This window comes from Acanthisitta chloris, unplaced genomic scaffold (genome assembly GCF_000695815.1).
Source record: "Acanthisitta chloris isolate BGI_N310 unplaced genomic scaffold, ASM69581v1 scaffold6197, whole genome shotgun sequence".
NCBI classification, from domain to species: Eukaryota; Metazoa; Chordata; class Aves; order Passeriformes; family Acanthisittidae; genus Acanthisitta; species Acanthisitta chloris.
In genome coordinates, this window is record NW_008680820.1 from 48,245 (window position 1) to 60,321 (window position 12,077).

At 38.6% G+C, this 12,077-nt stretch overlaps 2 protein-coding genes across 6 annotated transcripts in view; one reads left to right on the forward strand and one right to left on the reverse strand.

The window, feature by feature from the left end:
• Positions 1-1,596, forward strand: part of EZH2 (enhancer of zeste 2 polycomb repressive complex 2 subunit) — a 29,292-nt gene extending 27,696 nt beyond the window's left edge. For all 5 annotated transcript variants that reach the window (XM_009077850.1, XM_009077851.1, XM_009077852.1 and 2 more), the window contains 3 exons: positions 158-238; positions 350-434; positions 1,252-1,596. In XM_009077850.1, coding sequence (XP_009076098.1) covers positions 158-238; positions 350-434; positions 1,252-1,312 — 227 coding nt within the window. In that variant the 3' untranslated portion in view covers positions 1,313-1,596. The remainder of the gene's footprint in view (positions 1-157; positions 239-349; positions 435-1,251) is intronic.
• Positions 1,597-3,823: 2,227 nt separating this feature from the next.
• CUL1 (cullin 1) lies at positions 3,824-11,188 on the reverse strand. Its single transcript, XM_009077855.1, has 8 exons — positions 11,081-11,188; positions 10,221-10,352; positions 9,312-9,404; positions 7,980-8,027; positions 7,811-7,893; positions 6,218-6,323; positions 5,365-5,478; positions 3,824-4,451 (listed from the first exon to the last, which is right to left on the reverse strand). The coding sequence occupies exons 1-8, from the start codon at positions 11,186-11,188 to the stop codon at positions 4,371-4,373; spliced, it is 765 nt and encodes a 254-aa protein (XP_009076103.1). The 3' UTR covers positions 3,824-4,370.
• Positions 11,189-12,077: the final 889 nt, after the last annotated feature.

The following is a 12,077-nucleotide window of genomic DNA, read 5'->3' on the forward strand; positions in this document are numbered from 1 at the left end:
TGTAGGATGATGTGTCCCAGGTCTTCTGTGTGGGAAGCTGTGCAGTTATCTTCTCCAGCTGCCAAAATCCAAGCACACTAGGTATTAAACATAAGGATTTGTTTGTAGGTGACCTATCCATCATTTGTGGGTTTTGTTGTTTTTTCCGCCCCCTTAGATTTTGTGGTTGATGCAACACGCAAGGGCAACAAAATTAGATTTGCAAACCATTCAGTAAATCCCAACTGCTATGCAAAAGGTAAGTAGATTTACTTGCTTTCTAGCAATGTATGAAATGTTGAGATGCTTATTTAGCATGCACATTGTATCAGTATTTGTATTAACATAAGTTTAAATTTCTTTTCTACAGTGATGATGGTTAACGGTGATCACAGAATAGGAATATTTGCTAAAAGAGCCATTCAGACTGGTGAAGAACTGTTTTTTGACTACAGGTGCGTAGATGGATTTTGTCATTTCTTTGTCATAGACTGGATTAGCTTTCAGGATCTCTGCCCAGCTCATAGTTAATTACTGTGCCTGCCTGGTCCTGGTTCTCAGCAGTTAAAAGCAGCAGCAAAGTTAGTTAAATTGCAGGTAGCTGTTGCTTCTTTAAGTCAAGTGTCATAATAAGACTGACTTGAGCAAAGCAGCAGCTATCCCCAGGTTGCTTCTTTAAGTCAGGTGTCATAATAAGACTGACTTGAGCAAAGCAGCATTGGTTAAGAGCCTGCAAACCTGGAACTGCAGCTTGTATGTAGCAAAGTTTAGTGACAAATGGGGACTGACCTGCATAACACACTTTACCCAGTAGGGTTTCCTAGGTCCCATCACTCAGCAAGAAGCATTGTGTTATTACAGAGAAGTGCTTGCTAAGAGTGTGTTCATACTTCCTTCTAAAGTCATCTCACTTGAAGAAAACTATGCTGTCCAGTGACTATACTGTTTAAATCAGCCTTGAGAAATGCAGTTGCTTTCCACTAACTAAAATGAACTTTAAAATTCCACACTTTTACTCCTTGTGTGAATTTGCTGGTGCAAAACAATGCTGAGTGCTCAAGAAACTGCTTTTAGCAGGGGCTGATAAGAGGAAACAAAACACTAGCATTGTGACACTCAAGGTGAAAGAGTCCCAGCTGGTGCAGAAACTATGGGAAATCTAAGTATGGGAGTATTGCAGGCTATAGTGCTGTTCTGTTATGTCAGAACAATGAAGCTGGAAAGTTCCATGTCACTGGTTTTTATTTGTGGTTTTATTTTTTTTAATTTCAGATATAGCCAAGCTGATGCCCTTAAGTATGTGGGCATTGAAAGAGAAATGGAAATCCCTTGACACCAGCTACCTCTTCTTTTAAACAAACAGCTGCCTTATCTTCAGGAATTTCTAGTACTGTGGGCAATTTTAGAAAAAGAAAAATGATGCAATTTGAAATTCTGTATTTGCAAAGTACTGTAACAGTAATTTATAGTAACAAATTTTAAAAAAACCCCAACTTTTTATTGCCTTCTCACCAGCTGCAAAGTGTTTTGTACCTATGAACTTTTGCAATAATGTGGTGTGGTACATTTTTCAACCTTGAATAAAAGGATACTTGAACTTCTTCATTTTTACTGGAACTGAGTTGGATTTTTGTGTCAGCCAATTGAGCAAGCAATGGGAATTTAACTTGTAACTTCTGAGCAAAGGCAACTCCTTACTTGTCCCTTTCTGTTACTTCAGGTCACATTTAAGATTAATCTGCAGACATCAACAACATAGGAGACATGAGTCTCAGGGCAATGGTGCTGCAGCATATAGCACTTAAGTAAGACAGTTGCCATCATCATGCAGTTTCTTGGTATACAGCTGCATTCCCACTCTCTAGAGTAATGGATGCAGCCTAGAAAACCCTACACTTGCTCCTACATCTAACCTCTTGTCGCAGTAACAGCTGCACTTCCTTATTTCAGTCTTTCTCTACTTGTGCCTCATCCATCATTAGCAGCAGATGCATTTATTGGGAGGGAAAAAAGGGTCCACTGCCCAAAGAAAACCCCCAGAATAGCTGAGATTTCTGTGCCAAACATTACTTTCAAGATAGATCTGTGGTACAAAGTATCCTCAGCTCTGGTTTCCCTGAAGCACCAAACTAAAAGAATGCAACAGTAATTACATATATATAAAATATTAAGAGATGTATATGTTTTAAAACAAAGTTAAATTGCAGGTAGCTGTCTGCTTGGGTCTTGTACAGGGCTACCACAGGCTTTTCTTATGGGCCAGTAGAGAGTGAACTCTGCAGCCTATTGCACAGTGCTCCAGGCAAAGCAGCTGGAGTGGGAGGACAGGCAGAGGGATCCAGTGCTTGCAAAACTGATTTCAAGAACTCCTGTCCCTTTTGTGCTGAGGGGACTCCAACCTGGGGCTGTGTGTTCAGCACTGCTGCTTCTACTCTCAGGTACAGCAGGCAGTGCTGCTATACCTGCCCTCCTGCTCTGTGGTGTGCCAAGTAAGAATTAAGAATTCACACCTCATCTTCCTCTTGAGAGGACGTTTTTACTTCTGGACTTTTTTTTTTCCCTTCCCTGCTTGGTTAGAGCATGGCTCTTTGCTGAAGCTGAATGGACAGAGCAGCACTGTATTGCATACACAAAGCAGCACTGCTATAACCAGCCCTGGGATAAGGCTTGGCTTTTTAAGAGGCAGCTCAGAGCCTTTTCTGATCTTCTACCTAAAAACACAGTTCAGGTTGTTTCTGTCATCATACCACTCTTATATCCTGCTACAAAAATCTATTGGCCCTGAACTTTCTGCTAGGAAAGTTTTATAAAACCAAAGCAGCATCTTAATACTAATGCTAATACTTTAAAAAAGAGCCATCACAGTTAAGCAGCACAAGCTCCACTCTTGTAAATTTCCAAAAGCAATTTTGAAACTAAACAGCAAGATGCTTCTATGCAAGATACCATATTGGCAGTCATTAGTGCAATTAAAGTTCTTTCAGAACAGGAATAGCAAGCATGCAAAATCTCAACTATGGATGAACCTACCCCCCCATTTTCCCCATCTGTCTGGATCACATCTAATAGTGCTCCATAATTATTTTTTTAAAACTTAAAACATTTTTGGAGGTCAGAGTTCAACTGTAACCAGGACAAATTAAGTTTCCCTCAAGAGAAGAACATCAGCAACACAAAACCTGGCTTCCCTTTCTTCCTGTGACAAGAAAGGCTGAACAAACCACACATTCTAGAGGGAAAAAAGGATTTGGCTACAGAAATAAAGTTCTTTTCACCATCAGGATTAGAAGATATAAATTACCAAAACTGAAGCCTGGGAGGTTGGGAGCATTTTGCTTGTAGATTAGAAGATATAAATTATCAAAACTGAAACCTGGGAGGTTGGGAGCATTTTGCTTGTAGCATGTGGAAAGCTAATACTCATTTCATAAAATGTTGTGAGAAGAATGGAATGAGGTTAATATGTATAATGATACTCAAAAGTATTCTAATTCCCATCACAGGTTGCATTTAATGGGAATTAATCTTTAGGAACACACTCCCTTTTCTGTTCTAGTCAAAAAAATGAGCAACCTAAACCTCATTTATTCTGGGTAGCATTTAAGCAAGTGTGATGCATTTTCTAGCACAATGAGCAATATTAAAAACAGCTCCAATTTAGGATGACCAAGTATCACTACATATATTCTAAGCATTTTCTATTCTGCATTACCTTGTGAAATCATCACAACTTCCTTTTCCAAGCACAGGCATTTCCTTTTAAAAGAGAAATAAGATGACAGAGAACAAAATGTGCTTAAATCACCAGAAAATGGGGAGCAAAAGCAAAACGAGTTTCTGTAGCTTTCATAACCATTATATCTTTTATTTACATTTAGAAAGATAATTCATGAATCTTGAAACAATAAAACCAAATGCAACTTGTACAGAAATCTTTTAATTTTTTTTTATTTATCACACATTAAAAAATGAAACACACTATACAAATGGTTAATCATAGCAGATTACACATGGGTCCATTCAGACTCGCTCTCCAAGTGCTGCCAACATGTATAAGTACTGCCTGTGATGGCAGCTGTTTATCATATAGCCAATGTATTGATTTAAATGCAGTAGCATGCAACCCTTAAAGGAGAAGGGTTTGATTCCTTTCTGTTCTTAAATTAGGTTAAATGGCATTGGTGTCCATATTTACATACTTGAAATGTATCAATCCTGAGCAGTTCTGATGTAAATCTGAGACTGGCTGATGGGAGTCCTGGTCTCAGGTATTAAAAAGGGAGGTCCAAATGGCAGCAGAGTGGCTGCTATGAAGTTCCGTCGCTTTCATTCTTTCCATCACATACCTATTTGCTGAGTGTCACACAGTCAAGTAATTGCTAATAAAAATGTTAAGCCAAGTAACTGTAGGTGTCCTTCTCACCATCTACACGTTCCAAGTACTCCTTCTCAATGAGAATGTCGATGCATTTCTGCGGGAGGAACAGAGGTAAGCAGTGGGACACTGGCAGAAAAGCCAGTGGTTGCTACAAACTCGGGATGATTTTGGCCCTCAAGGGGATGGGAGCAGACAAAGGGCACAAACCGTGGCAGTTGGCTCTCCTGTTTCTGACCACATCCAAGCAGAGGACTTTGCTAATCCACTAAACTCAATTACACTTACTCGGTGCCATTCCAGGGAAGTGACAGGGAGATCAACCCATCATCAGTGTGCTGAGCAACTTCATAGTAAGACAGCAAATAAAGAGTTAAACCAAGATGCAGAGTGCTTACTGTCACTAAAGACAGGAGCTGCAGTCAGGAGCTGCCTGTGTCACTGCCTGACCAGCTCCAGCTCAGAGCTGGTGCCAGTTTATACAACTACTCTACTGCCTGTTCTTTGCCCCAACTATCACCTTGGCTGTGTATATAAACACCACAGGTGAGCCCACTTAAATAAACTGATGAAGAAGTTAGTATACCTTAATTAATAGAATCAACATAATAAGTAATTAAATACAATGTCTCTCTCCCCAACATTTTTATTCTAAAAGAGATCAAGAAACTGTTTTATTGAGCCATCCCAGAGGCTGGCTGTACTCCTACAACTGGGAGAGCAGGAACAAAAGGTAAGCCTGGAGCAAAAGCTCCAGTAAGCTGGCACTGAAGTGAAAAGATGCAATCAAGCTACTATTTTACCACTGCCAACAATGCAAAACATGCACATTGCCATAAGGGAAATGCAGTATTTGTGCTTCAAATATTTCCTACTTAGAACTCAAAAAATCTGTCCTTATCCATCCCATCTCCTTAGCTTTTCTTTTTAATTCAGGAGCATGTGCTTTGTCTCTATATACATGCCCTCACCTTCTGGAATAGAGGTTGAGAGATGTGGTTCTCACATACCTTAATTACTGGAACTCGTGGCTTGAACCTTGAGGACAGCTGTGTTAGCACTTCTCCAAGCAGTTGCTGGTGTTTTAGAACCTTCCTCATTTTCATGATTCTCACAATAGCAGCCTGCAGAGAAAGTCAGAAAGGTGTGCATAGGACCAAACTACCTGTCCTCTTGGATAAAGCCATTTCAATTCCTGAGCAGATCATATCTGCTAGCACAGAAGCACTGTCATAAACTCGAGTACCAGACAGGAGAAGCCTGCCCACAAATGTCAGCTGCTTACACAAAATTTAAGAACTCAGAGCACACAGTCACCAGAAGTGGCTTCGACACATGAATTTTAAGAACTGTGTGTACGGTCAGTCAGTCATGACAGCACCAACTGGTACCAAGAGCAACACAAAACTACTTGTGTAACAAACAGCCTTCTTTCTATATTAACCTTACTGTGATGCTCTCTCAGTAGTACTTCTGTATTTCCTTCCCCTGCTTCTTTGCTTCTCAAGTGGATTGTGAATGAACTAATACAAAATCACTGTTAATTTCATACTGGGTATTACTAGTTTTCAGCCAGGACAAGGTCTGGTGAGTGTGTGCATCCATAGAACCCAAACACTCATCCAGATCAGGTTAGAACAAGTGTGAACAACATGTTTATCTGTAGAGAAGCTTTTCTCCATTTTCTATTAGACTTCAGTTACCTTTAAGAGCATTTTAAACACAATTTTTATTGGAAGACAACATGCCATTGCAGTGTACTGTGTTGGGAGTTAAAAATAAGAAAACCCCACAGTAAGCTTCATTAAAGGATTACAAAGCTGTGACTCTGAATTCATGGCAGCATTCTGCAGTACAACTCACCTGAATCAGTAGTTTCCTATCTTCCTCTATATTTTTGTGTGTAGTTTCTTGCTCCTGCTTCTGTTCAGTCTTCATTGGCACATTGATGTTTACCCTTAATTTTTTGCTGTAAAGAAAAGTAAAAGTTAATCAAACAATTAGCCTGTTTAAAAACCAACCAAAGAAACAAAGAACAAACCGTGAACAATACCCAACTCCAAAATAAAACCCACACTACTGCAATTGCTTTACAACAAAGGACTTTGGGTCTTCTGAAAACTTTAGACAATCTTATTCAAGTTTAAAAAAAGTAATAAAAATTTGAAAAAACAACCTGCAACCAACCAAGAAACCAAAATACCTTTTTGGTGGTTGTGTATTTCATGACTTAGAGAATCCAACCTAGTGATCTGTTAGGTCTAACTTAGCACTGTATGATTACACTGTATTTGAAACATTTTTATGTTTAGTAAGAAGCTTCAAGTCAGTGAATGGGACAAAGGAAGCCAGTGGAAATAGAATGACCTGATTTACAGACTGGATTCTGTAAAGTGGAGAAATCCATTTGGTCTGTAAAACTGAATTTTGCCTTCCTTTCACACCTCCCCAGTGCTGATACCTGTGCTGAGGTGAGCCCACTACCACACGTGACCACTCTGAAGACAAAGTGCTGTGTTACAAGTGGGGAACAAACCTCAGTAAGAGCATCAATGTGCTCGGGGCTCTGCTCTGCCTGTTGGCTGCACTGGAGAGGGATCTGCTATTTATTTAACACAGTGTTGTGTGTCATAAAGTGAGAATCAGAGAGCTGCATAATTCAGCAACACTGAGCTCTTTCCATCACTGCATTAACATAACTGACCACAAATTCTCAAACCGTTAATTTTTTTGGTAAAGGGGGATAGAAAGAAGATAAAGAGAGAAATACAAGGAAAGGTTTTAAAATGTTTCTTTCACTTGAGATCTTATCTTCAGAAAGCACTGAACTCCTCACTGAATTTGTGCATGTTTACATCTATGCTCTGGTATGCATGATAAAAAGTGACTACAGTACTGTAAACAGCTTAAATTCACAACTGTTGAAAGGAACACTGGTTAAAGTAGGTAATAAAACCTACTGAAAGTCCTGTTTACTAAGTTTTCAAATCACTGTACACTCTGAGGTTCTAAAACCAGCCTGATCTTTTCATGTTAGCTCTAGTGAATGAACATTTATGACTTTGACCTTTGCTGGTCACTGTACAGTACTGTAACCTTATGAAATACCATGTGTTTTGCCAAGTGCACCTCAGTAAAAACCAGCACCATTTCTTACACAAAATAAATTATACAAGAATTAGCCATGAATCGAGGAACAAAAAGGATATAGGAAAATATGTCCAGGCCTTGACAGACTTTATGACAAAGTCAAAGTCAGACAGTTGTAATCTTACCCATCCCCCCAACTTGCCAGCCCTCTCCCTTAAAGTTGGTACACATTGGATCTTTACTTGAATTGGCACTTGAACCCTGAGGATTTCATCCCAGGTATACTATATTTTACCCAGATTTTGAAAGCAGAGGAGGATGCTACCCATTATACATATGTGATGCATGCTGTTTGTTTTTCCTTACTTTTTGTAACCAAGGTACAGTTTTATTAAAGTATCTGGTTTCAACTCCACTTCATCAACATTTGCATTTTCATCTTCCAAAACCTGCAAATAAACAAACAAATAAATAAATAGTCAGTAATACATTTTGCTGTATGTTAAGTAGGTTATAAAAAAGCAAGAGTACTTACAAGCAATTTTGATTTCAACAGTATCTGTAGAACTTGTGCCAAGATATCCTAAAAAATTACAGAAAATATTATCAGGCAGATAGACAGAACCTCTCTCAGCTTAAAAACTTGAACAAAAATGCACAGATTTAAATTAAGAACTAGTGAGTGCAGAACACTGCAAAATGAGGGGAAGCAAAGCAGTAAAAATGCCGTTCACAGGAATAAAATGTAGTAAGGCCCTTTTCAGGTGTTATGACATATTCTTCTTGCATTGGTCAAATAACAGAATTCTTAAGAAAGGCTAATTCCAAACAACAGACCTTTCCAGCTGCTGTTTTAGGAACTATTTTGCTAGCAGATTTATAAGCTAAGAAATAATTTTTCTCAATCCATGCAAATATATATAGCATGGCGAGCTCAAACTTCAGAAAGCAAGCACTGCTTTCTGATTAACAGCTTTCTCCTTTCTTGCTTGTACTAGGAATCTGTTCTGGTTGCTGTTGCTGGTTGGTCACCCAGATAGCTCCACTACTGATAATGTTCTGTGCAGGCTTGCAAAGCTGCTATTTTACCACATAAGAAATCTTCTGGGATCCACGCAGTTAGTTTTCAGCTGTATAAAGTGTTTTACTCTGGTCCAACTATAACTTGGGCTAAATACTTATTTTACATAAATATATATATACCTCTGCAAACAAGTACCTATAACAAAGGGCAACCCCCTAAGACTTCTGAGTATGCTGTAAAACCACCAGCAGCAGTAACTTCCTAGATATACATTTCTAGAAGATCTCACTGACTAGGAATACCCTAACTTTCCACAAGTTTGAGCAGACTTGATTCAAACCTACTACTAAAGGTCACAGATGCCAAATAAACTGTGGACCATAAAGTCTACTTGGAAAGAAAAGGAGGGAACCTTTTCCACAGGAGAGACTTAGCCAATGAAAGTGCAGCTTCTACTATGTTCGTGTACAAAAGCCTCGATATGTGAAAGAATGACAGATGCTCCCATCAGTCATTTAGGAAAAATACTGGTTTTGCTAGAATGTTGCCTTTTAACATTAAAATGTATGTAGTGAAACACTGAAAACTGCCAGCAGGAAGCTAGACAATTCACTCCAGTCATGAACAGAGTACACATGCACTAAGATTCATGAGAAGACCAGGCAGTTATGTTACAGAAAAGTAAACCAGGAAAGAAAGTTAATCAAGAATAGAGCGCATCAGTCTCCTTCAGGACAGAAACCAACTCTGGCTTCAACCATGTGTAATCACAATTTCTTAAAAGTGCCCTGAAGACCATAAGATTTGTTCACAAGAGTGTGGCAAAATGTGCAAAGTCACTACCATTTTTATTTGAGTACTGTCTGTCAGCTGCTGCACGGTATAGGCATCTTCTGTGTTGTACTGCAGTAAAATCGCCATCTGGAATGTGGATGCCTAACAGATTCAAAAAAAGGAGAATGGAGAGGGGGAAGTTAGAAAATGAGAACGAACAAACACACTTTCTGGATTTGAACAGCCTGAAATTCACCAGTTAAACACATATACTGGAATGTTTGGGCAATGGATAATACCCAACTAATCTTTGCACAATACAGAAAATCTAATGTTGCTTATACACCCAGAACTCCACCTTCCAGCATTAACTAAACATAACCTTCAGGATTATGATTATTTAACTAGCTGCAGACAGGTCATCAAATCTTCTATTATGGTGTTCAAAACATTATCCTTCTACTTGTTAATACAGTTTTGTTTTTCTCTGTCACTCCCTGACTCTTACCTGTTTAATCTTCATTAAAACCTACACAGACTACTGAACTCATCCTCACAACCCTTCAACTCTAGCAGAATAACAAAACCTAATTTATAAACAAGGCAGCCAGTGGCTTATTAACATCTATCACCACAGGGTTAACATATATTGATGACAAAGTAAGGTCTGATATTATCTTGTTTCTTCTCACTGTTGTAAACTCCCTTTCTTTGTCTCCTTTTTGAGAGAAAGCAGACAGCAAAATATAAGCAGCATGAGATCTTATGCAAAGTGGTTGTAGTTGTCTCACCCAATGCAGTTCAACACCTGTTTAAACCACAAGCCATGTATTCCCTTTTCAATTTTCTTTTAAACACAGATCTTAAGTATCAGTACAGTAAATAAAACAAACATACAATAAAGGTTCTATCAGCTGCATCCAGTCCCCTGAATGCAATCAACACTAAGTGTTTCCACTGGCATGACACTGTCCTTACCTGTAATGTGTATCTGTTTTTGAAACAATTGGTAACCAATTCCCCTTTGGACAGCTGATACAACCATGTTAATTTTCTTCCACTATGGCGACTGGCGTAAAATGCAGTAAATCGCTGATAGCTCCGTTCTAACTGTATAGAAACAACAATAATAAAGAATTAAATAATATTATCTTCACTGACTATTACTGGGACATGCTATGGAACCAACAATGGAGCATCAAATCTGATCACCTTCAACTGCTATGTTGTCTGAATAACACAAACAGAAATCCCAAGTGTTCAAATTCTGCAGACCAGATGAAAATTTCCCTCTGTTCTGAGTTTCCCCTTTGATGTGTCATTAATAATACAAATATAAACAAGTATTTAAGTTTCATTGGTAGAAAAAGCAATTTGGTTTAGCCACCTTCATTCTCTAGGTAAAGGCACTAAACTTGCTTATCATGTTAAGTATTCATGTCTTCTCTATCTTGAATAAGCACTAAACAGAAACTTAATTATTGTAATATCCAAAGGTTTTACTGGGCAGAGCTGAAGCAATGGTAAGAAAAAGTTTCTTAAATTAATCACATCCAGAAAAATACACTAACAAAAATTTGCTTTAGTCACTGCTGAATATTTTGAAGAGAGATCCATTAAACAGAGTTTTTCCATGGGAGAAATCACATTTGTCACACAGCTCCCTCCTACTACCTTACTCAATTATCTTGTTCCAAATATCCTCAGGCCAAACAGGCAAATACTAGACACACTTCCAGTCTTCTCTGACACACAACAAACCAGGAGTCATCAGCCCAATAAACAAATTTCTCCAATGATCATTCCACGTTTGGATGAACCAAGTACAGATGCCTCACCTCAGATGGCAGAGCAAACGTGCAGGACTGCTGGAACGGCCAGGATCCAGAACTCAGCACCTGGATGCTGAAATCCACTGCAAGAGAGGTGAAGAGGCTGAGCTGCATTATCCCCCTTGCTTCTACCCACTCTTCAAACACAGTCCCAGTTCTAATACAAGTAAGAAATGCTTCTGCCTTTTGGTCAAACTAACATGGTGAAAAATCATTAAGAAATTTTTTTTTCCCAGGCCATAAACAAATCTATTCATAAAAGATGTCACTGCAGTTGAAGAGCTTTAGATATACTGTGACAGACACTCAAACTTCTCTCATTTGGGGAAGCTATTATCCTGTTTCTATCCTAACAATAGACTTCCCTTTTAACATGCAAGTGTAAAAATCCTGAGTGCTCAACATCAGTCCACAGTACGCAACTGCAAACACAGACCTCTTACATTTATACTTGTAAGGCATTTTGGGCAAGTCAAGTAAAAATAATATAAAAAACTAAGTAAAATTTAAACCTGACAATACACAACTCTAACTGTAATCCAACAAACAATTATCAATTCCTTAGAGAATTTGTTTCAATGCTCTTTAATGAAAAAACATACATACAAAAAAAGTAATAGGGTCATCTAACAACCTGGAACACAATATAGGTTTTTCCTTAATATGTTCACACAAGTGTGAATCTCTGCCATGTTGTGCTCAAAATCAAATCTGTTTATAGAAAAATACACCTCTAATCAAAAAATACCAAAAACCAGCACACCACAAAAAACCCTAACAAACATACCAAAAAAACCACACAAAAAAAAGACAGGATTCAACTTTATTCAGAAGAACTGGCTGGATGGCCCAGAGACTGGTGGTGAATGGTGCCACATCCAGTTGGTGGCTGGTCACTAGTGGTGTTCCCCAGGGGTCAGTGCTGGGCCCAGTTCTGTTTAATATCATTATTGATGATTTAGATGAGGGCACCATCAGCACCATCAGCAAATTTGCAGATGAC